The sequence below is a fragment of the Cervus elaphus genome, chromosome 6 (assembly GCF_910594005.1).
Source record: "Cervus elaphus chromosome 6, mCerEla1.1, whole genome shotgun sequence".
In the NCBI taxonomy this organism is placed as follows: Eukaryota; Metazoa; Chordata; class Mammalia; order Artiodactyla; family Cervidae; genus Cervus; species Cervus elaphus.
In genome coordinates, this window is record NC_057820.1 from 15,898,074 (window position 1) to 15,923,317 (window position 25,244).

General features: G+C 40.1%; 2 protein-coding genes across 10 annotated transcripts in view; both read left to right on the forward strand.

Moving 5' to 3' along the window:
- The window catches only part of MAPK10 (mitogen-activated protein kinase 10), a 593,150-nt gene extending 570,166 nt beyond the window's left edge, over positions 1 to 22,984 (forward strand). For 7 of the 9 annotated variants that reach the window (XM_043906261.1, XM_043906265.1, XM_043906259.1 and 4 more), the window contains 3 exons: positions 3,448 to 3,511; positions 5,391 to 5,468; positions 22,091 to 22,984. In XM_043906261.1, coding sequence (XP_043762196.1) covers positions 3,448 to 3,511; positions 5,391 to 5,468; positions 22,091 to 22,233 — 285 coding nt within the window. In that variant the 3' untranslated portion in view covers positions 22,234 to 22,984. Of the gene's footprint in view, positions 1 to 3,447; positions 3,512 to 5,390; positions 5,469 to 22,085 lie in introns of all 9 variants that reach the window. The other 2 variants (XM_043906267.1, XM_043906268.1) reach the window with 1 other exon arrangement.
- On the forward strand, positions 19,405 to 20,001 carry LOC122696372 (thymosin beta-4). The gene has a single exon (XM_043906272.1). The coding sequence runs from the start codon at positions 19,712 to 19,714 to the stop codon at positions 19,844 to 19,846; it is 135 nt and encodes a 44-aa protein (XP_043762207.1). The 5' UTR covers positions 19,405 to 19,711; the 3' UTR covers positions 19,847 to 20,001.
- Positions 22,985 to 25,244: the final 2,260 nt, after the last annotated feature.

The following is a 25,244-nucleotide window of genomic DNA, read 5'->3' on the forward strand; positions in this document are numbered from 1 at the left end:
AGTCAGCAGTCACATTATTCACTTTCGAAATAATCGATTTCTAATATAGCCTAGCATACATATACTCGGTGCCCCAACCTTTATTGAATGAATGAATTTAATAAATGAGTAAGTTAATGCCAATATCTACTAACTCATAGTTACTTGTATTTGGCCATGTGTTTATCTAATTTAACTGAAACCATTTGTACATGTATATATGCTGTCATTAATATAAAACACATCTAATCCATATGAAGTTATGACATGCAATCTATATGAATTCCTAAAAGAATTTAAAACAGGTAAGCAGAGTTCAAATCTTCAAGAGGAAAGAAATCATCAGTCTCTTGAAGAATATGCAAAAGCATGCAAGATATAAGCCCTAATAATTCTCCATAGATTATTCTTAATTTCTTCTCATCCTTAATTTTCTCACATCTCAATTTGTTCAAATCTACTACACTTTCTTAAAATACTCTCTGGGGCACTTCTCATGATACCCACTCCTCATTTCCTTTTTATTTAGAATGTTACCTGACAAGAGAGAATCCTTCCTGTTTAGTAAGATGGGGAAAGGGAACAACAGAGCAATCGACTCTTAGCTTCACATAACAGGGAAAGGCAGGCGGTGTATGGACCACTGCATGCTGACGATAGCAGTCTGAGCATATGCATATGCATGCTGGAATATGACATTACTCTTTTTGGATTATTGGTCAATTACTATTGTATATTGCTATGTAGAAACATCTTTATGTGAAGTGCCCTTCCATCGCAGGTGATCAAACCCCCTCTTTTAAAACAGACAAACATGTTGCCCTTTCAACCATAGCACTAATGCAGGTGTGTTGAAAGCAGTCCTTTTGATTTGTTGAAAGGTAACATCTTGGACTCAGTACTCTGCTTTCTCTGTTTGTAGTTTGCAGTCAGAGTGTAATACTTTGTGCTTTCTACATCAGCAACAGCGATCTGCTGAAGCTCCAAGGAAAACCTCTCTCAAACAGTTTAGTTGCAAAGAGAATATGGCATTCATGAGCTTTGGCAGGAAATACACTCTTGAGCCATGTTCAGTTTTGAAACTTGAAAAATCCACTGCTTGGAGAAGTCAGCCACAAAGGATCCTGAGCTGAGCCTATTGTTAGAAGAGGCACCAACAATGCCCAGGGGGTGCAGCTGGGGAGGTAGTGGGGGGGCTCTGAGAGCTTGTGTGCATCCCTGCTGGGGGCTTGGGCAGGGCTCACTTAGAGAAGACCTCACCATGGCTTTCTGTAAGCTCAATAAGAGGCAAAGCAGAAAATCTGCCGCTTGGGAAAAGCGTCTTTACATAACCAGAGTTCGGCTTTGCGTTAGCTTACTTAGATGACATTTTCACAAATTATCAAAGATAACCTTATTTTACTCATGCACTCATTGAATCATCGAATTTCTATGACTGGTGCACGTGTGCTTAGTCGCTCAGTGGTGTCCTACTCTTTGCGACCCCATGGACTGTAGCCCAACAGTGTTCTCTGTCCATGGGGATTCTCTAGGCAAGAACACCGGAGTGGGTTGCCATGCCCTCCTCCAGGGGATCTTCCCAACCCAGGGATCAAACCCAGGTCCCTCGTATTGCAGGAGCATTCTTCACCGTGTGAGCCACCAAGGAATCACAGTAGCTGGTTTAAAACCTTCTGTCTCAGTAGCAATCGTAGATTTTGAAGGAATGCTGGACCTCATCAGTAGTTGCGTCTCAGTAATTCCATATGGTGTTAAGCTGCCCCACAACAGCTGGTCAAAGCCTTTCATTTTCATATCCAACTCCTTCTGTGATATCTGACACCGGCCCAGCATACTAAGACTAAGGGGAGTGTTCCTGTCTGTTATGATGCAGGCTGCCAGAGATTCTGCACACAGTAAAGAAGAACCCTGTGATACTAGGGTGCTGCCCACAGGTCAAAGACCCTCCCACAGAAGCCAGAAACTTTCTCTGAAGATCTTGTCCAAAGTCTTCCTATGATAGCCCTTGTGAGGAAGGCTGTCCTCAAAGTGAACAGGCTTCCCAGGTGGCTCAGCATTAAAGAATCTGCCTGTCAATGCAGGAGACGCAGGAGATGTGCGTTCAAACCCTAGGTCGAGAAGATCCCCTGGAGTAGGAAATAGTAACCCATTCAAGTATTCTTACCTGGAAAATTCCATGAACAGAGAAGCCTAGTGGGCTACAGTCCATGGGATCCCAAAGAGATACAACTGAGTGACTGAGTGTACACACACATCCTAACAGACCTGAGTCACTTTATTGAGCAACTGTTAGTTTCTTATTAAAAAAATTGCTGCTTTTGGAGCATTGGACAGCGTGAATTCTGGGGCCCCTGTCTCATGACACCAGACGTTTTTTTGTAGCTCTTTTTTTTTTCACTGAAGCCATTGTTGGCCAGTATACCTCCTTCTCTCTTACCTCTTTCTTTCTCCAAGAGATCTTTTTTCTTTCTCTGTTCCTTGAGCTGAATTGGAGCTACCATGTCACCATGATAGAATTCCCTAGGTCCAAGCTTTGGGAGGAGGAGGTTAGGGAATCTGTCTGAGATCCTCCTTCCTGTAAGGCACCTCAATTTGTGAAAATTTCTTCTTTTCCATATCCAAATTCCTCAGAGCAAGAGGAATGCAGATTCCATATGTTAGGCTAAAAGTTCTGTCACATCCTTTTCCTAGAGAGGGTTAACTCTGGGGCCACTCAGGGGTCCAAGGTGAGTGAACCTTGAACCCCTCTAGAGAACTGGCAGTTGCTTCTGCCTGAGGGGAGGAAATATCTTAAACCATTTAAATATATGGCACCCAGGTATGTGTAAAAATGTCTTATGATGCTTCAAAAAAATAAAAATTGGTTAGGTCTAAATATTCCTTTACACTGGAGGCTGGTACTATGGTCTGTTGAGAGGCACTGAAGACTCTTCTTCACAGGGGTCTAAAAGTGGAACAGACTCTCTTCAGTCTGGGATAGTTTTAGTAGGGTTCTGTTAGAGGGCTAGTGAATGGACAAAATGCAGCTTCTGGGTCCTTGTTATCAAGGACCTTCTAAAAAGTGTGAGTGCACGCATGCTCAGTTGTTTCCAACTCTTTGCGACCCCATGAGGCTCCTCTGTAAAGGGGATTATCCCGGCAAGATACTAGAGCAGGTTGCCATATCCAAACTGAACTTTAATTGGTAACACTTCAGTTCTGAATCAGAAGATTTTGGAAAGTGAGCTCTCGGGTTTTAGATTCTGCTGCCTTATTTGTTAGCAGCAAATATTGGCATATAAATGAATCCTTCATAAGTTTGTTGGGGCAATTTAAATTTCTTCACCACTATAATTACACCACAATTTATATGAGATTCTGATCACCCCTAAAATCAGTGAATAGCAAGATATTCTCCTGCACTGTAAGAGTTTATTTTTAGGCTACTATAGAAAGCTTATTGTCTGTTGTTTTTTTTTTTCCTTGCAGCCCCCACCTCAGATATACGACAAACAGCTGGATGAAAGAGAACACACCATTGAAGAATGGAAAGGTGATTCTGCTGCTTAATTAAGTTTGCTTTTTCTTTTATTTAAACTCAGAAAATATTTTTAAGTCTTTTCCTTTTAAAATGCTTTAGTAACAGATGGTTTTCTAAGGGCTATCCTCTTAGACCATTTTCAAAACTCCTAAACTTCATCTGTCTTTTCATACTAATAGCAATATTACATTTACTCAAGAATGAAAGGAATTAATTACTGACACATTAAAAAAAATAGTACTGACTGTTAAAATATTTGTCATGGTGAAAGTTAAGCTTTAATTCAAAATATCAGAATTAAACATTCTAAGTTTGCACATAAAATTATCACATTAAATGGATAATGTTATGCCTGAGATGGTTTTAGGCATTATAAAATAAAAGAGTGAATACGTGAATTCACTCACTCAATATATAGGACTTGAGAATTTAAATGAAAATTTATGCATCCAAGCAGCTTATTTCTCATTTAAAGTAAGAAAACAGTGAGTAAATATATTAATTATCTTTTTTTTTTCCAACAAAAGTTTTCCAAACACATACTATATGGTCAAGATCATACTCAGGATGAAAAAAGCAGAGAATTGCTAAACTAACATAAATAACCACAGAGTAGAATAAATATAAAAAAACTAAATACAGTTTATAACAAATGATTAGCTCAAAATGAGGAGGAACAGAAAGGGCACATCAGAAGGAAAGAAATGTTTGAGCTACCTTGAAAGAATTAGTAATTCTAAGTTGGGAAAATAAAAAATAGAGGAAAATACTGGAATGAGAATATAAGAGGAAACCAAAGGGTAAGAATGAGCAAAATGTGCTATAAAGATAGTAAGGGGAATTCGCTGTTCAAGAGATCATATTGGAGAGTATGGAAAAATAAGCTCATATAAACAGGAGATCAAATTTAAAAAATGATGAACATGATAGACAGAAAAAGACCTGATCTAAATAAGGACCAGAATGTACTCAAGGGTTCATGATTAGGTAAGTCATAGGGTGTAAATATCACTCAAGGAGGATATACTCAATTCTGAAAAAACTGGAGAAATAAACCTGTAAAGGATGGTGATTGTGTTAATTGTAAGCCATTGCAAAGCAGGAATGAATTGCACAGAGTAATTTTTAGCTAAAAGGGATAAAGTAAAAAATGAATATATACACATTTTTATCTCTAGCAATGAAAAAGCCAGAAATGGATGCCAGTTTGGAAATGAGGGTAATAATTTTTTTAAATGTTGGATTTTAGGCAAGTATAGTTTTACAAATCCAAAATTTGAGTCTGGAAAAAAGATGAAGTAAGAGTTGGAAATGGATAGAAAGTAATAATTTCAAGTCACGAGAATATGTGCATCTCTTAGGGAGAGAACATAAATGAGAAATGGATGTTCAAAACTAAGCCATTAAAATCCATAAGAGATAAAGTCAAATGCATCAGAAATTCCCCAAAGAATTCAGAAAACAAGTAATGTGTATTCTACATACATTGATTTGGTCAAATGCATTGTTGAGCACCTACGTTTGCCAGGCTGTGTCCTTTTGCAAGAAAATAGGGCTTCCCAGGTGGCTCAGTGGTAAGGAATCTACCTGCCAATGCAGGGGACTCAGGTTCAATTCCTGGGTTGGAAAGATTCCTTAGAGGAGGAAATGGCAATCCGCTTCAGTACTCTTGCCTGGAAAATTCCATGGACAGAGGAGCCTGGCAGGCTACAGTTCATGGGGTCGCAAGGAGTTGGACATGACTGAGTACATAACAATAGAAGAGTAAAAAATTCCACTTGATTTGTGATTGACTCAGTGTCATCAAAATGTTGTTATTTGTTATTAATGACTTTTTCTTTGGGTTAAGGAGAAAACTGATTTTCATAACACCGGTAACTGTTTCTTACAGAACTTATCTATAAGGAAGTAATGAACTCGGAAGAAAAGACGAAGAATGGCGTTGTGAAAGGACAGCCTTCTCCTTCAGGTACTCACTCTCAATGAATAACCAATAAACCAGTTCTTGCATATTTTTCTTGGCCTTAAGGAGAGATTGCAGTCAATAATATTGCTTATCAAGCATATGACAGAGAAAGCACTGGCAACCCACTCCAGTACCCTTGCCTGGAAAATCCCATGGATGGAGGAATCTGGCAAGCTAGAATCCATGGGGTCACTAAGAGTCAGACACGACTGAGCAACTTCACTTTCACTTTTCACTTTCATGCATTGGAGAAGGAAATGGCAACCCACTCCAGTGTTCTTGCCTGGAGAATCCCAGGGACAGGGGAGCCTGGTGGGCTGCCGTCTATGGGGTCGCACAGAGTCGGACACGACTGAAGCGACTTAGCAGCAGCAGCAGCAAGCATAAGAACCAATATCACCTGTTTCCCTCTAATGATTTCAGTTTCATTACTTTTGATGGTTAGTGTGGCAGTTATTCTGCCTGTAATAATTTAGCATGAGTTCTTTCAGAACTTTAAAATGACAAGGAATCTTGAAGAAATATTAGCACAAGCTGATTAAAGTGTGGCTGCTCCTCATCAAAATTCAGAGCCATAATGCCCTCCTGACCACCAAATCAGTGTGGAGTTCAGGAATCCCTCTAGCCAAAACCTTTTCCTTCATTCTCTCTAATGTTTACTCTTCCCAAGGTTGATGTGACAGTAGTTGAAGCCTGAACCACAATGGGGTCCAATCAAACTCAGCACAGAAAAATCTTTCCATTTGCAATCTACAAAATATAGCACACATTGGTACATATACATGGGCTTCCCAGTAGTAAAGAACCTGCCTGCCCACACAGGAGACATAAGAGACACGGGTTCAATCCCTGGATCGGGAAGATCCCCTGGAGGAGGGCATGGCAACCCACTCCCTATTCCTGCCTAGAGAATCCCATTGACAGAGGAGCCTGGTGGGTCACAGTCCATAGGGTTACAAAGAGCTGTATACAACTGAAGCAACTAGCACACACACACATAATACACATATTTTACTGAGCTCACCAATGAACTTTAGGATGACTTGAGATAATTTACTTACACTTATTAATGCCAATATATTTTTTCTAAGACTGATGTTCTGAATAGAAAGAGAATATAGAAATAGTTTTAGAAAATTTAATGACTTATCATCAGCTTTAAACAACACTCAGATCATGCTGACAAAACTGTAGGCTGCAAATTATTACCTTAGAGAAAAGTAGATTTGGTGTCCTACTTTTGATGTATAATTTTTCCCATGCAATTTAAATCATTTCAGGAAACAAAATAGGATGATTGAATCAATTCTTCCTGCTGATATTACTCTTTAACAAGTTTGCAACCCACAACTACTATGATACCCAGACAGATGCTGTTCAGTTATGAAATGTTTTTCTCACCTCTAGACTTAGGGAAGCATACAATTCTATGTCAGGTCTTTCCTTTCATCAAAGAAGGTTAAAGGAATCGTCGGAGTTGGTTGTCTGCCCACTCTATTTATTCAACCCAGCCTCTGTATTGATACAAGTCTGTAGAAGCTACTTCTTACTTACATGCCTGTTCTATCTGCCGCTGATTAAAGAGCCTAGAGACTGAATCCAACAGCAAGATAATACCTGCTAAGGCAGAAAGACTCCCTGACCTAAGAATTATCGTAACAGTCAGAATACTTTTTCCTGTAATCACTAAGAAGTTGAAATACCAGAATCCAGTGAAGGGTGACTTATCATTTTAGGAAGTGTTGAAAGTGAAACTGGTAGTTGCTCAGTTGTGTCCAACTCTCTGCAATCCTATGGACTGTAGCCCGCCAGGCCTCTTTATCCATGGGATTCTCCAGGCAAAAATACTGGAGTGGGTTGCCATTCTCTTCTCCAGGGGATCTTCCTGACCCAGGGATTTAACCCGTTTCTCCTGTATTGCAAGCAGATTCAGATTCTTTCTTTACCTGTAGCACCACCCAGGAAGCCCTACTTCAAGATGTGAAAGAGAAAGTTAGTCACTTAGTCATGTCCTACTGTTTGCAATCCCACGACTGTGTAGCCCACTAGGCTTCTCTGTCCATGGAATTCTCCAGGCAAGAATACTGGAGTGGGTTGCCATTTCCTTCTCCAGGGGATCTTCCCAAGGCAGGGCTTGAACCTGGGTCTCCTGAATTGTAGGCAGATTCTTTACCACTGAGCCACCAGGGAAGCCCCATTTCAAGATGGGACAGGACAAATTTCACAGTTTCTTCATCTTTTTTTAAAAAATTGTTTATTTCTGCATCAGGTCTTATGTGCAGCACGCAGGATCTTCATTGCCTCATGCAGAATCTTTTGTTGCAGCAGAAGAACCCTCTAGTTGTGCTACATGGACTCAGTAGCAGTGGCACGTGGGTTTAATTGCCCCGCGGCAATGTTCGATCTTAGTTCCCCAACCAGGGATCAAACCCCCACCCCCTGCATTGCAAGCCAGATTCTTAACCACTGGACCACCAGGGAAGTCCATTCATTTATCTCCTTTCTTTTTTGCAAAGAGCTCAGAATCATGCTATCCACTCCAGGATACCCCATCTCCTGCTTCTTTCCTCTACATTCCCCTCAACCCCAGCCAGGTCTTCACAACAGCTAATCTGTGATGGCATAAAAATACACAATTTGCTTTTCAATACTCTCACAACACTTCTACAAAAATCTTCTTATTCCCATGATTCCTTTAAGACAAACTGTACTGTTCAGGAAAGGCAGAACAGAATTAGCGATGGTACAAGTGAGATCAACGAGTCATTAAAGGAATGGGATCAGTGGTCTGCCATAAGAAAGGCTTGCGTGTTTGGTAAAAGAACAAAGTTTGTATATAATCGAAGTGCAATTCTTTAATCACTAAAGCCATTATTCTTATTGCAAAAAGCAAGTGAGTACATGCAAAGTTTCTTTTAGCTCCTTAATGAGGGAAATGACAGGATGACAAAGTTCAGTGAAGATATGAGAAATTAAGATTAGGTAGCCTATGGAAAAAAGAACACTGAGATAAGATTACCAAATTAAATCAAAACCTGCAAATGTCCTACATAGCAACTAAACCTATCTTTGTGTTTATCTCTTATACTAGGCAGAAAAAGAAAAGAGTTTTACTTTATCAGTTTTCTACAAGTTTACAGTGTTATAAAACATCTAGATCCTAATCTATTGAAAATATTGTCAAAAAGTTATGTTCCACAAAACAGTCAGATGACCCTTGGGGGGGGTGGCTATTAAAAATGCTCAAGTATGATATTAAAAGGTTATGTGCTCATTTTTTTTGCACTAATCCCAAGTGTTGGATCATTTTCTTGAACAGTATCTAAGGTTATTGACATAATTTCTACATGCTCTGAATAGATGAACCTGAGTCTTGGCCAAATAATTATTTTTAAGTTTGTAGGAAATATATCTAAGGTGAATAAAACCAAAGCCTAGTTTACAGAGTAGTTTGTTATTTCTGGAATGACTGTGAAATAAATTCTTTCCACCAAATTATTTAAGGATGAATGTAACCTATTCATAAAGAAATTAGGATACTGGGCCAGGATGCATGAGATGCTGCCAATTTAGATTCCATTTGTTTAAAACCAAACACATCCTCTCCATTTAGATTCACCCTCTCAGCAGTAAATTTTGACTCAACTTTCCCATTTCTATTAATGGCAACTCTATTTTTCTCAGCCTCCCAGCCTGAGACCCATAAACGACCTTTCATTCCATACCTACATTATGACTGACAGTCACTTTTGCATCCTAAACATTTTGCTTGCTAGATGTCTTATATCTAATTGCTACCATCCCTTGATATTAACACAATTATGAATAAAGTTTTCTTGAAATAATTTTTCATACTTCAGTCTTGACCTAAGCTGATCTTTGAAAACTATAGGTCGAGCAATAATTTTACTGATCGGTGCCTCCAATAGCTTTGCATCACTTATAATTTAAGCCTAGTAACCTCTCACTGACACAGACAGCCCTCTGAAATACATTCCACATTTTCCACATTTTGATACTATACCTGTCCTAGGCTCCTGCTTTGTCACTGCCTTGCTTGACTGTTTTCCTGTGTTTTGAAATGGTGCCCCTTCAACAGTGTTCTTTTATTACCACCTTGTCCCCAAATATTTTTCATATCTGTTCCAAAAGACTTTCATATCTTCCCAAAGAATAAGATCTTTCTTTCCTATAGGTCCAACTAGTACTTGTGTTTTACACATTGTCTTATTACCCTTATTGATTGTAAATTCATTGAGAAAAAGATTGTATATATTCATCTTTGTGTACCACGCAGTACCAGAGAATTGTCCCGTACACATAATAGTAGCTTGTTAAATATTTATTAATTTGAAAATTGGTGCTCAGGTCTTTCCTCAACATGTTTCTTGGTGCTCTCCCAAAGACAGAATTCAAGACAGGATTATAGTTTTGAGGCAGTATGCAATTCAGTATATTCTTATGCTGGTTAATATTTATTCACCTATTAATTATCATGAAGGTAAATGAGCTGAGTATCAATCAAGTACACAAATTGTTGCTTCTGGAATTTGCTCATGCTTCAGATAAAGCTTTGCTCATGCTTTCAGGTGGTTTTTTGATTTATTCACTTTGGGAAATATATATTCCTGAATTTTTTCGCATGTCCGTTTAGCTTAATGTGCTAGCAATTAATCATAAAATATTCCCCTCAGGCTCTTTGTGCACACAAGAAGGCAAAAGTATTTTTTACCCATTCCAACTACCTGTAACAATACTAAATTATCTACCTTCTACACCTGCTCTAACCTATAGTGGACTGGTTTAAACAGTTTATAATTAAAATGGTTGTGGATTCAATCTTTCACTACATGATTTTAAAGGAAAATTTTCCCAGCTTGATGTTGAGAAATCATATGTGGGATACCTATTACATGACATATTTGTGTTTGGCGTTTTATATTCTTTTATTTATTTAGCTAGTTATTATGTATTTTTGGCTGCAGTGGGTCTTCATTGCTGCCCATGGGCTTTCTCCAGTTGCAGTGAGTGGGGGACTATTCTCTAGTTGCAGTGCATGGGATTTTCATTGAGGTGGCTTCTCTTGTTGAGCAGCATGGATTCTAGGGTGCATGGGCTTCATTAATTGCAATAGGAGTGCTCAGGAGTTGTGGCACATGGGCTTAGTTGCTCCGAGGCATGTAGAATCTTCCTGGACCAGGGATAGAAACTGTGTCCCCTGAATTGACAGGCAGACCACCAGGGAAGTCCCTGTGTTTGATATATTTCTGTGCATCATGCAGAGACATAGGACAGGCGTGTGCTGGAGCAATTCTTCTAGCTCATGAGAGCCACTGGTGTACATCTGAGTTTTCTGACCTCATATTGTAGCTTGAAATCCACCATGCAGGATTTAAGACATAGAAATTGGCTGACTCTACAAATCAAGGCATTCTTAACCCCCCTGAAGAGCCAGTTGCTAAATTTTTATTGGCACATCACTGTGCGTGTGTGCATGTGTGTGTGTATGTGTGCATAGTGTATGTGTGTGTGTGTGTGTGTGTATACAGCCACTCCGGTATTCTTGCCTGGAGAATCCATGGACAGAGGAGCCTGTCTGGGCTACAGTTCATGGGGTTGCAAAGTGTCGGACACGACTGAGCAATTAACACACGCACACACACGTATGCAGTAAACTATGCTGGAAAGAGAAATCAATTACTTAGAAAACTTTTGAAAATTCAGCCTTATTGCATTCTTCATTATATTCACCTTTTCTCAGGAATGTTGCATATCACATTTTATTTTGTAAATAGCTGAGATGAAATAATATTACAACATAGACTCCCTTAATATTCAGTCACAGCAACACTGGAAACCCAGCAGCAAGTCAATAAGTTAATGCAGTTTTTCAGTGACAAAATTGTTCTAATACCCAAACTCATGTTTTAGTGATGCTTTTAAAATGTAAATAGAAAGTTAAATGTGCATTTGCAGAATAATACAGAAGCTTGAAATTTACTGATGGAATTGTCATGTATCACTAAGAAATAAATCTAAACCCCAGATACACTTCTAAATAAATAATTTTATTCCCTTCTACTATCTGATTTCACTTGCATAGTGATTTATTTTCAAGAATAGCATGGGTGCTTGCTTTCTGAATTGATTGCTAAAGACTGCTGAGGGAATAACAGCCCATGAATAGAAATTAATTTTCCTCTAAAAGCATTTACTATAGAATGTTAGAGCAAGAACAAACTAGAAGGTCATCTAATACAAAGACTCTCAGCCTGTTCACCACCCTGTTGCCTGAGAAGTAAACCTCCTGGAGGTTAGGGTTTACATCCATAACGCACTGAGCTAGGGATGCTTAGCATCAAGATGGGCAGAGATTTCTTAGAATCTCTAAATGGAAGATAAAGCTTTTCTGGTGATTTTAATATATAGCCTCTCCTTCTCCTCTACGCATTATGGGAGTGTATTTCTCCCAATTAGTTACAGATCTATCCCAATAACTTTTTCTATTTAAAAACCTCAGCCCCCAAACCAACTGAAGCTGATGGCCATGAATACAGAGAAGGAATACGTTTCAGTGACTTAAAAAAATCTAGTGGTTCTCATGATACTTTGTGTCTCTTTTTATGTTTGGATGAGTCAGGAAAATAATTTTATTTAAAAAAGCAGGACAATATTTTCCTTTGAGACTATGAATGCCTTTGGCTAGATAACTTCTAGGCTTCCCAGGTAGCTCAGTGGTAAAGAATCTGCCTGCCGGTGCAGGAGATGCAGGAGATGTGGGTTTGATCCTTGGGTTGGGAAGGTTCCCTGGAGAAGGGAATGGCAACCCACCCCAGTATTCTTGCCTGGAAAATCCCATGGACAGAGGAACCTGGTGGGCTACAGTCCATGGGGTTGCAAAGAGTCGGACACAACTGAGTGACTGAGTGTGCGTGCAGAAACACACACGCAAGTTTTAGCTGGTAAATTTTTGTCAGTTCAGTTCAGTTCAGTCACTCAGTCATGTCTAATCCTTTGAGACTCCAAGGACTGCAGCATGCCAGGGTTCCCTGTCCATCACCAACTCCCAGAGCTTGCTCAGACTCATATCCATTGAGTCAGTGATGCCATCCAGCCATCTCATCCTCTGTCGTCCCCTTCTCCTCCTGCCTTCAATCTTGCCCAGCAACAGGGTCTTTTCTAATGAGTCAGTTCTTCCCATTAGGTGGCCAAAGTATTGGAGCTTCAGCTTCAGCATCAGTCCTTCCAATGAATATTCAGGATCGATTTCCTTTAGGATTGTCTGATTTGATCTCCTTGCAGTCCAAGGGACCCTCAAGAGTCTTCTCCAACACCACAGTTTAAAAGTATCATTTCTTTGGTGCTCAGCTTTCTTTATAATCCAACTCTCACATCCATACATAACTACTGGAAAAACCATAGCTTTGACTAGACGGACCTTTGTTGGTAAAAGTAACGTCTCTGCTTTTTAATATGCTGTCTAGGTTGGTCATAGCTTTTCTTCCAAGGAGCAAGTGTCTTTTAATTTCATGGCTGCAGTCACCATCTGCAGTGATTTTGGAGCCCAAGAAAATAAAGTCTGTCACTGTTTCCATTGTTTCCCCATCTCTTTGCCATGAAGTGATGGGGCCAGATGCCATGACCTTTATTTTCTGAATGTTGAGTTTTAAGCCAGCTGTTTCACTCTCCTTTTCACTTTCATCGAGAGTCTCTTTAGTTCTTCACTTTCTGCCATAAGGGTGGTGTCATCTGCATATCTGAGGTTATTATGTGTTTCCATAAAACCTAATTTTTTTTCAGGTAATTTTGAAAGTAACTAGTATTTTTTTATGTGTAACTCTACTAGTATTTTCAGTTAATTTAAATGACATGTTTATTGACAAAAATTTATAATGCTTTACTAACCCTTATGGCAGAAAGTGAAGAGGAACTAAAAAGCCTCTTGATGAAAGTGAAAGAGGAGAGGGAAAAAGTTGGCTTAAAGCTCAACATTCAGAAAGCTAAGATCATGGCATCTGGTCCCATCACTTCATGGTGAATAGATGGGGAAACAGTGAAAACAGTGTCAGACTTTATTTTTTGGGGTTCCAAAATCACTGCAGATGGTGATTGCAGCCATGAAATTAAAAGACGCTTACTCCTCGGAAGGAAAGTTATGACCAACCTAGATAGCATATTAAAAAGCAGAGACATTACTTTGCCAACAAAGGTCTGTCTAGTCAAGGCTATGGTTTTTCCAGTGGTCATGTATGGATGTGAGATTTGGACTGTGAAGAAAGCTAGTGCCGAAAAATTGACGCTTTTAAACTGTGGTGTTGGAGAAGACTCTTGAGAGTCCCTTGGACTTCAAGGAGATCCAACCAGTCCATCCCAAAGGAGATCAGTCCTGGGTGTTCATTGGAAGGACTGATGCTGAAGCTAAAGCTTCAATACTTTGGCCACCTCATGGGAAGAGTTGACTCATTGGAAAAGACCCTGATGCTGGGAGGGATTGGGGGCAGGAGGAGAAGGGGACGACAGAGGATGAGATGGCTGGATGGCATTACTGACTCAATGGACATGAGTTTGAGTAAATTCCGGGAGTTGGTGATGGACAGGGAGGCCTGGAGTGCTGCGATTTATGGGGTTGCAAAGAGTCAGACACGACTGAGCAACTGAACTGAACTTACTAACAAGAAAAGTTTTATAAAAAAGTATATATTTTACTGGTTTCTCTGAAAACAATATGGGAAGAAGGGGTATTTATCACATTGTTAGGATATGCGGGGCAATGATAAGTTCAATTCAGTTCAATTCTACTTTTAACATATTGTCTCAAACTGTTTAGCAGTAAACTAACAACTTGAAGCCAAAATATTTGTCTGGAACCTTCTAATTTTGTTTGGTTTTATAGTTTAAAAGTTTATTTATTGTCTACATAAAAAACAGACTTGAGAAGATCATTCAGTAAAGCCAGAGGTGGCTACAGTTGAGAAGGCATATAGTATAGTGCAATAGAAAAAATCATACAGAAGCAAAAGTTGTTGTTGTTTTTTTTTTAATTACACTGTAGGATTTAATTTTTAATAACAATAGGGTTTGATCCCTGAGTCAGGAAGATCCCCTGGAGAAGGGAATGGCTACCCACTCCAGTATTCTTGCTTGGAGAGTTCCATAGACAGAGGAGCCTGGCTGGCTACAGTCCATGGGGTTGCAAAGAGTTGAACATGACTGAGCAAATGAGCATGCATGCATGCAACTATCTCTTTAGGAAAGATGGACTGATTGCAGCAATTACTAATTTCTATTGTGTAAATTGATCTACTGTGATCTACTGTGATCAATTTCAAGCTACTGATATGTCATCGATGAAGGCAAAATTGGAAAGAAATGCTAATAATTGACTCTCAAAAGCCTCTAAAACCACTGCAGCACGCCACTAGACAGTACGCAAGATTCCCATCCCCCCACAGCACTATATAGAGAAACTCTTTCCATACAACATGAGAATGTAATGGGGATTTCATAGAGGGACTGTTAGAAGAGAGAACCTCTTTCTAATGCATTTGTGCTATACACAGTCAGGAACAGCAATTTATGGAACCCTAGAAATACGGTTGATAAAGATTCTGAGAAATGAAAATCAAAACTACAGTGAGATATCACCTCACACCAGTCAGAGTGGCCATCGTAAAAAAGCCTACAAACAATAAGGGCTGGTGAGGTTGTGGGTTAAAGGGAACCTTCCTACACTGTTGGTGGGAATGTAAATTGGTACAGCTACTATGGAGAACAGTATGGAGGCTCCTTAAAAACTAAAAACACAACTACCATAAGATCTAGCAATCCCAATCCTGGGCATATATCTAGAGAAAAACATGGTTTGAAAGGATACATGCATGCCAATGTTCATTGCAGCACTATTTACAATAGCCAAGACAGGAAGCAACATAAAGATCCATCTACAGATGGATGCATTAAGAAGATTTGGTACATATATACAATGGAATGTTACTCAGCCACTAAAAAGAATGAAATAATGCCATTTGCAGCAACCTGGATGGACCTGGAGATTATCATACTAAGTGGAGTAAGTCAGGCAGAGAAAGACAAATATCATATGATGTTATCTAATAAATAGATAAAAGTGATATATTCATACAGTAGAATATTATTGTCATAAAAAGAAATGAAGCATTGATACAAATGAATCTTTTGAAAATATTAAGCTATGTGAAAGAAACTAGTCCCAAAAGACACATATTGTATAATTCCATTTATCTGATATGTTCAGAACAGACAATTTTATAGAGACAGAAAGTAACTTAGTCATGGCCTAGGGCTGGGTGGTAAGAAATAGATTATAGGATTTTCTTTTGTGGTGATAAAAACTCTACAAAACTGATTATTGTAATGATTGCACAACTTTGTGAATATCCTAAAAAAATTGAATTATACAAATTAGCTTTGTGAATTATGTCTCAGTGAAGCTGTTACAAAAGGTATATGGGCAATATTTTATATTTCAAATTAAAACTAAATCTAGACTCTAGTACCGTGATTTGAAAACCACGTGTAGTATAAGAATATATCACTCAGGAGATGAATAGATAGTAATCTCACTCTGTCGGCCCATAATTTGATCAAGCCTTTATTAAAATCCTGCATCTAGTTTTAATCTCTACCCTTTAATAATGATATGGAAAAATTAAAGATGTTTCTGAGAAGCCCATCACAGTAATGCTCAATTATTAGAGACCAAAGCTGATGAAAGAATATGAGGATGTTGGTATAATGTAATCTAAAAGCAAAGGGAAAAAACAGCACTGGGCAGTTGGGCTGTTTAATCAAGGGTTGTCTGTCGGCCTATGAAATCTACTAGTATATGTCACGAGAGGAAATGAACTAGCTCTGCACCATATCTGTAAAGGATATAATCAAATAAAGCTGGCATGAATTGAAGCCAGATAACTTTACATTACTTGTGTGCTTACTGAGCAACTAAATACACATCAGCTGGCCAAAGTATTGCCGCCTGATGCGAAGCACTGATTCATTGGAAAAGACCCTGATGCTGGGCAAAATTGAAGGCAGAAGAAGAAGGGGATGACAGAGGATGAGATGGTTGGATGGCATCACCGACTCGATGGACATGAGTTTGAGCAAGCTCCAGGAGTTGGTGATGGACAGGGAGGCCTGGCATGCTGTAGTCCATGGGGTTGCAAAGAGTTGGACATGACTGAGCGGCTGAGCTGAACTGAACTGAACTTTACATTATATATTTTTATGATAATAAGAGTAAAATTATTTACAAGAAGATGTTAATAAGACAAATTTAAAAATCTAGAGACATTTAAGATTGGGGGGTACTGATACTTTTAAGAGTTTAAAGAACATGAAATATTGCATAGGTTTTTTGGATAAGAAAATACAGGATACAAAAGGATATATATGAAATGATTATACTTAGACTTCCTAGCAAAAAAACTAGAAAGTAATATATCAAAAGTTTAATAGTTCTTATCATTAATTTGAGGATCAATGCATATTGCTGTCTTTTTTTCCTCTATTTTTTATATTTCTCATAAGTTGCACAAATATGGTTATAATTAACAAAGAACAATTTAAAAAGGATTCATATAATTTGTCTTAGTTTAAGTGTGTGTATCCTCTCCAGTTACTATCACATATTAATCACCTACCTACTCCAGGAACAAGGAGATTGTATTAAGTTCTCCACTTCATTAGATTTTTTTCTTAACTTATTAGATGTATTTGATAATACTACTGTGACTTATTCACAGGGATATATGATTTTCACCAAATATGTCTCACTTTATTAGATGCTTATACTTCATATATTTTTAATAGTGAACTATTTCACAAAAGATGCATTTTACCACCCATATCCCTTGAATATAAAGGATCTATAAAGAGAAAAAGTGATTGGACTTTCCAGGGTGCTCTGGTTTAATTCAGTTTTACAATCTCTCGTGTGTGGTTCTTAAAACAACTGTAGCTCAGTAAGTATTTATTGAGTGATTACCATGAGCAAGTTTCTCCTCAGAGTTTCAAAATCTTTGTATTCCTACATAGCAGATCAATTAAAAAATTTTTGTAGTTAATAATTCAGAGTTCTTACTTGGAGATTCCCAGGTAAGCAAGCCTGATGAAAAGGAAACATACACTCAAGAGGCTGACTGTGGTTCTGACTTCTGTTCTTTTTTTGGTCTATGGTAACTTTCATCCACAGTCCTACCTGGCTTTTCTGATATGGATTTTAAGTTTGATGTAAAATTAATGATGGTGTAATAATATTTACTTAATATACCTTTCTTTCTTATAACTGTAGCCTCAAAGTAATTCTGATCTCTGGCAATTACCTCAGCCTATATTTCTGGGATAAGAGGCTTATATGTGTTTGTTTTAAAAAGTTGCCTGAGGGACTTCCCTGTCAGTCTAGTGGTTAAGACTCTGGTTAAGACTCTGTGATTCCAGTTCATGGAGTGTGGGTTTGATCCCTGGTCAGTAACTAAAATCCAGCCTGCTGCCTTGTGCAGGGGAAAAAAACACCACCACCTCCCTGAATTGAAAACATCCAGGTTCAGGTGATTACTTTAAAGGTGTTCACTTATTTGCCCTCTTCATAGAACAGTGGTCTTCAGCCTTTAACATCAGTCTCTGGGGAGCTTTTGAAAAATGCAAATGCCTTGACTTTACCCAAGGCCAGATGCATTACAATATGGGAGGTGCAAAGGGTGAATGGGGTGTTTAGTGGAGGTTTTGGTTTTCTTTTAGAAGCATTAGAGGTGATTTCTAGGGTAGAGCAGAATTTGACAGTTACTGCATTGTTGTTATTTAGTCCCTCAGTCTGTCCCACTCTTTGCAACACCATGGACTGCAGCATGCCAGGCTTCCCTGTCCTTCATGATCTCCCAGAGCTTGCTCGAGCTCATGTCCGTGATGCCATCCAACCATTGCATACTCGGTCATCCCCTTCTCCTCCTGCCCTCAATCTTTCCCAGCATCAGGGTCTTTTCTTTCTTTCTTTTTTTTTTTGTGTAATAAAGTTTTATTAAAGTATAAAGGAGATAGGGAAAGCTTCTGACATAGACATCAGAAGGGGGCAGAAGAGTACCCCCCTCCTAGTCTTTAGCTGTATGTTACATAGTCACTCACAGTCTGTTAATGAAATGAAAGGAATGTCATAAAATTTAGAATGGCATCAGATAATTCATCCCAGGCCATAAAACGATTGACTTGAATCTTGTAGAAGGGCAGAATACCAACAAATAGTTCCGTTTACATAGATTAGGGGAACAATACCTGAGTAAGTAAGTTAGGCCGTTTGGCGGAACCAACTTGAAGATAGAGTCTGGGGTTCATTAACATAGCTTAAGACAACATTTCCATACGAAAAAGGAATGTATTGGTTAACTCAAAGTTTGAGAGTAGTTAGCGTTAGGTGAGACCAGGTGTCATGGCAACACAGAATGTTAAGAGAAACCTCCTTTTAAATTTGTATAGAGAAGGAAAAACAGATCGCTGGTTTGTTTCTTCCTGCCGCTTAAGAGAGATAAAAATGTCTGGCACTTACAGCCTCTTTCCTCCATTTGGAGACCCCTGGCCTTCCTGCCTGTTACCCTCTCATTCCCCCCTTTTCTTTTAGGAGAATTATGTTGCCTAGAGAAAAGGGGCGTCGTTTTCATTCCATAACTGCTTCCGAGCTGACAAGGGGCATTGTCCCTAAATTGGTGAGGCAACATAGTCTCCTAATCCTCATAGTGAGGATGTCTGATCCAGGGGCCCCAAATAGTAGTCAGAAGAAGCTGCAGTGATAGCAGGAGTTTGAGCAACCATTTGTAACTTAAAAGCTTTCAGGCGACTAGAAACAAATCCAGTTACACAGTTACAGATGCAGGGAGCAAACAGCAAAAACAAAACAATCAGTATTTTTTTTTTCAGGTTTTAAAACTTTTTATTTGCATATTAAAAAAATTGTGCATTCCAATAATTAAAATTTGAACAACAACAACAAAAAATGGCACTCTGATTAAACTGCATTTTACAGCCCGCAGAACACCTTGGACCAGCTTTTTACTCTAGATTTCACTGTCGTCCCACCCAGCTTCCTCCTTCACCAACATGCAAGTTCTTTTCCTTCCCTGCCAGCCACATAGGCAGATGGGAGAGGCAGGTACTCGGCAGCAGCCACAGCGCAGACCAGACTTCACTTGCTCGCAGCTCGCTCCGCGCCCTCTGCAACAATGTCTGACAAGCCCGATATGGCGGAGATTGAGAAGTTCGATAAGTCGAAATTGAAGAAAACGGAAACGCAAGAGAAAAACCCACTGCCTTCGAAAGAAACGATTGAACAGGAGAAGCAAGCAGGCGAGTCGTAATGAAGCGTGCGCCGCCAGTGTGCACTGTACATTCCACAAGCATTGCCTTCTTATTTTACTTCTTTTAGCTGTTTAACTTTGTAAGATGCAAAGAGGTTGGATCGAGTTTAAATGACTGTGCTACCCCTTTTCACATCAAAGAATGGAGAACTACTGACAACGTAGGTAAAACAATCAGTATTAAAAGTCACGTTATGTCCATAGTTAAGGTACAAAGTATTGCACCAGTCCATTCTAGGGTTGTTAGATGTCATCAGACGAAGAAGAGGCATCACATGTGATTGTTGTCGAAGGTATTCGCAGACTTGGAGAAAGTCCTTTCCTTGAAGTGGAGATTTCCACCACGGGAAGCCTTCCACTGATGAAGAGGGGAGTGCTCCGCAGACCCAGCAGTTAGACCGATTGTGGAATGCAGCATAGGAGTGAGCCCAGGACAGGAAGGCATTGTCTTGAGGATCAAAGGGCAGACTCAGGATTTTTGGAGTCAGCAGAAGTAGGCTCACATAGATTATCAGGCCCATCTGAATCATACAAAGTCAGAGCATAGAAAGTAAAACATAAAATGACATCACTTAGTTCTGGTCAGGGTGCCACCTCTTGACTCGAGTGTGATGTACCCACGAATCAATTCCTGGGACTTTGACAGCTCGGTTCCTGGCTCAAATAGAGGCTTGCTGGATTCAGAGGCTGGGTCAGGAGTCGTCTCCCGGAGTTCTGTTAATGCCTGTTGAAAAGCCTCCAACTGGCCACCGTTCGCCGTCCTCCAGTGGGTACCGCGGCCATGCAGTATCACATAGGAAGACCAGGTGTGTCTTCTTTAAGCCCTGGGGATCAAATCTATCCCAGTTTTTCAGGATACAGTTCAAAGGAGTGAGGCTGGAATTGTTAGCTCCCATCTTGTCCTGAAGGATCCCGGACGAGCCCCCAAGATGAAAGGTTGTTGCTGAACGATAAGACGCGGGATTCTTGGCCTCCGGAGGCCAGAGACGAGGCTGGATCGCTCAGAGCTTTTGTGTAATAAAGTTTTATTAAAGTATAAAGGAGATAGGGAAAGCTTCTGACATAGGCATCAGAAGGGGGAAAAAGAGTACCCCAGGGTCTTTTCTGATGAGTCAGTTCTTCCCATTATTGCAGCTTCAGCTTCAGCATCAGTCCTTCGAATGAACATTCAGGGTCGATTTCCTTTAGGATTGACTGGTTTGATCTTCTTACAGTCCAAGGGACTCTCAAGAGTCTTCTCCAGCACCACAGTTCAAAAACATCAATAATTCGGCACTTAGCCTTCTTTATAGTCCAACTTTTACCATCATACATGACTACTGGAAAAACCATAACTTTGACTAGACAGACCTCTGTGGACAAAGTAATGTCTCTACGTTTTAATATGCTGTCTAGGTTGGCCATAGTTTTTCTTCTAAGGGGCAAGTGTCTTTTATTTTCATGCTGCAGTCACAATCTTCAGTGACTTTGGGACCCAAAAAATAAAGTCTGTCACTGTTTCCATTCTTTCCCCATCTATTTGCCATGAAATGATGGGACCAGATGCCATGATCTTCATTTTTTGAATGTTGAGTTTTAAGCCAACTTGTTCACTCTCCTCTTTCACCTTCATCAGGAGGCTCTTTAGTTTCTCTTCGCTTTCTGCCATAAGGGTGGTGTCATCTGCATATCTGAGGTTATTGATATTTCTCCCAGCAACACTGATTCCAGCTTGTGCTTCATCCAGCTCAGCATTCCTCATGATGTACTCCACACATTATAAGTTAAATAAGCAGGGTGACAATATACAGCCTTGACGTACTCCTGTCTCAATTTTGAATTACTGCATTAACCCTTGAATAACTTGTGATCAGGGACACTGTGTTATTACCCTCATGTTCACCGTCTAATGTAGTGTTCTATATTAGTGGTTCTATGAGGACTTGTTGAATGAATGATGGAGCAGACATCCCCTATCTAGGGTCCCCAACCTTCAGGATCTAACAACGCCTGATGATCTGAGGTGGAGCTGATGCAATAACAATAGAAATAGAACACACAGTAAAGATAAGGCACTTGAATCATCCCCAAACCATCCCCCCTTACTACTCTGTGGGAAAATTATCTTCCATGAAACTGGCCCCTTGTGCCAGAAAGGTTGGGGACCACTGCCTTATCGTATGTGCACACACTTGTATCCTGAGTGATATCCAGCTGAGTCTGGTTCCAGGTTTAGTCATGTTGGTCTTCGTTTTCTTAGCACAGGTGCAGCCGTGAACAGCAGTGAGAGTCTCCCTCCTTCCTCATCCGTCAACGACATCTCCTCCATGTCCACCGACCAGACCCTGGCATCTGACACTGACAGCAGCCTGGAAGCCTCGGCAGGACCCCTGGGTTGTTGCAGGTGACTAGCCGCCTGCCTGCGAAACCCAGCATTCTTCAGGAGATGATGTGATGGAACACACACGCAGACACTCACGCACACACGCAAACGCAGACACGCAATGACAAGAATGTGGCAAGGGAGAGAATCCAAGCCTAAAATTGAAACACATCTTTCCGCCTGCTTCTTCTCCAGAGTTCTGTATTGCAGCTAAGCCAAATGTATATTTAACACCTAGTTGCTCTTGCTTTGGTATTCTTCCAATGATGCTTTTACTACGGAAAGCAAATCAAACACAATTAGAGAAGCCTTCTCCACAAAGTGTAATTTTAATGGCTGCAGAACCAGTGACCTGTAACTGCCCTTTCAAATGGCATGGCAAGGTGTGCAGTGGCCCCATCCAGCATGTGTGTCTCTATCTTGCATCTACCTGCTCCTATTGGCCTAGTCAGATGGATGTAGATACAGATCCGCATGTGTCTGTATTCACACAGCACCACTTACTTAGAGATGCTACTGTCAGTGTCCTCAGGGCTCTCCCAAGACATCACGCACTGGGGTACCACACGGTCCATTTCATGTGATCTATTACTCTGACATAAACCCATCTGTAATATATTGCCAGTATATAAGCTATTTAGTTTGTTAACTGATTAAGCTGTATGTCTTATAAGAAAATGTGTAAAGGGCGGAATATGGGGAGGGAGTGAGTTCTCTTGGACCCTTGAAGATGTAGCTTCCAAATCTGAACTGATTAAATGGCACCTGTAAACCAATTTGTAGAAAGAACATATGTGATGCTTATGTACAGTGTGGGGTGGGAGAGGGTGACAGTTTCCAGGTACTGAATGGTTTGGCCTTTAGAAGGAAGGTAGGCATAACAGCTGAGGGTCTTTCCTCTGATAGTGAGTGGGTAGGAGAGACTAGGGTAGTGTGGCCGTGTGGGAGGAAGACCTAAAGGAGGTATGACCCAGATTCTAGGAGACACCGACGTTCCTGTTTTAGAAAGGAGACCCTCATTTGTCGTTTGCAAATTATGTGTCACAACTGAGAAGAGATTGGCAGCTAGGGAGGAAGGGTTAGTGTGTCCATATCTGATGGGAACCCTTCTCTGAAAAAGAGTGAGGCTGCCTCTACATGGTATCCCGAACAAAAAATGAGTTTGCCTAGGCTATTTTTAGATTGTGGGTTGTGTTTTCCATGGCTGTGCTATTTTCCAGGTTTATACCTTGTCAAGGTTTTATTTTGAGAAGAAATATTACTTCCCTCTTCTAGAATTAAAAAAAAAAAAAAAAGATTACTTAGAAAAAAATACCCAAATCCCAGGGCGATCCTCAGGTTAGCATTTGAAAACATCCACAGACATTCCTCAGGGGTTTCCTCAACTCCTTAACGTGCCCAGTGTCTCATGTTTATTTTTTCATAAATTTCAACAATTCAAGAAGGGCTGATCATCTGAGTTTTGTACCACAAGTTGACATGACAGCAATAACTCTGCCCGTAAGTTACTGCTGCTAAACAGCTTTAGCAATAGAGTGTCTTAAAAGCCATGAAGCATTGATGTCAATGTTTAGCAAAATCTCCTGAATTTAGCTCAAAAATAAATGAAAGTGCTTTCCCAGGCACTTGAAGGAGGCACTGTGAAACATCCTGGTTCCATACAAGGTGAGACCAGGGTAACTTCTCAGCAATAACAGGACCAGGTCAACCCTTCTCCCCTTATTCACTCTAGTGAAGTATCCATCACAACTCTTTGCACTCTGGCCATTTTGGTGCTCACCAATGTGGTGGTATTTCACCTGAAGAAGAAGTGAAACACACAGGATGGTTGGTTGAGTGTGAGATGACGGGCAAATGGAATCCCTCTGAAAACAGAGCAGACAAGAATGCCAGTGCTCTGAAAACTGCCTTAAATACAACGATAGGGAAGCCGTATCTCTTCCTAAGCAATAGAATCAACTCCCACCATCGCTTACAGGAGCAATGCTGCCATTTACAGGGGATTGCTTCACACCATAGATTTCATGACAAGAGGTCATTTGTTCAAAACGGAGAGAAAAAATATTAGACTGTGCAGCTCGTCCCCTGGAACAGAAGTGGCCCAGTGTCTCTGTCTTGCTGCCCTTGTTTTCGGTTAATACTGTAGACAATCTGATCAGAAAAAGCTTCCACGTTCACATGAGTTCAGTCAATTTTCTTTGTGTCACTCTCTCTCAACTCTCCCCCTCACGCCCCCACCCCCTTTAAAGTTTCTCTTCTTTGCATTTCTATTTCTTTGCTTATCTCCTTTGTCTGTGCTCCTCTCTTGCTATCCCTGTGGCCTCTCCCCTCCTGGCTCTTTAACCCCATGGGATTAAGTGCAGAGAGCATGAAGCTGCTGAAAGAGAGTGAATCCAGGAAGAATTTCATCAGCCACCAAACGACATCAGGAGACAAAAGGAAATCTCCAGCCAGCATCTTCAAACCACTCAACAGTGAGACTCTCTCTCATGTATGTGGAAGTGATTTTTTTTTCCCACTCAGATGAAACCAGGCAAGAACTACCCAGAGTCCCTCCCATTACCTGCTACTTCCACTTGCTACTTACTTCTCTAAACTCGACTAGTCTGGCCTCTCCTGTTGTCTCTTAGAAACGGGTTACCTCTAGCCAGAACTCCCTCCAGTCAAGGAAAAATGGAACAACCTTTATATTGAGATATCGCATATTACAAAGCAAGCTAAGGGTTAGCTTCTTGACAGCTTCTACAATTAATTTTCCTACATTATCAAAGAAACAGGAGATAGGCCAACAAAGAGAACCATCATTGCAAAAGTCCACCCACCCTTCACAATCTTGGGTCCATTTTATTGGAGTCTCTTCAGGAGGTGATTATTTGTTACCAGATCCACAGAACATACTATGTTCTGTACTGAGTCTTCTTTTCTTGAAAAAACAAATATTTCCGGTACAGTCACCTTTCCTTCAAAAGGTCTCTCCTGCTTTTCAGGTAGGGGAATGTCAGGTCACTCTTGGGAAAAGTGAAGTTCCTGCTTATG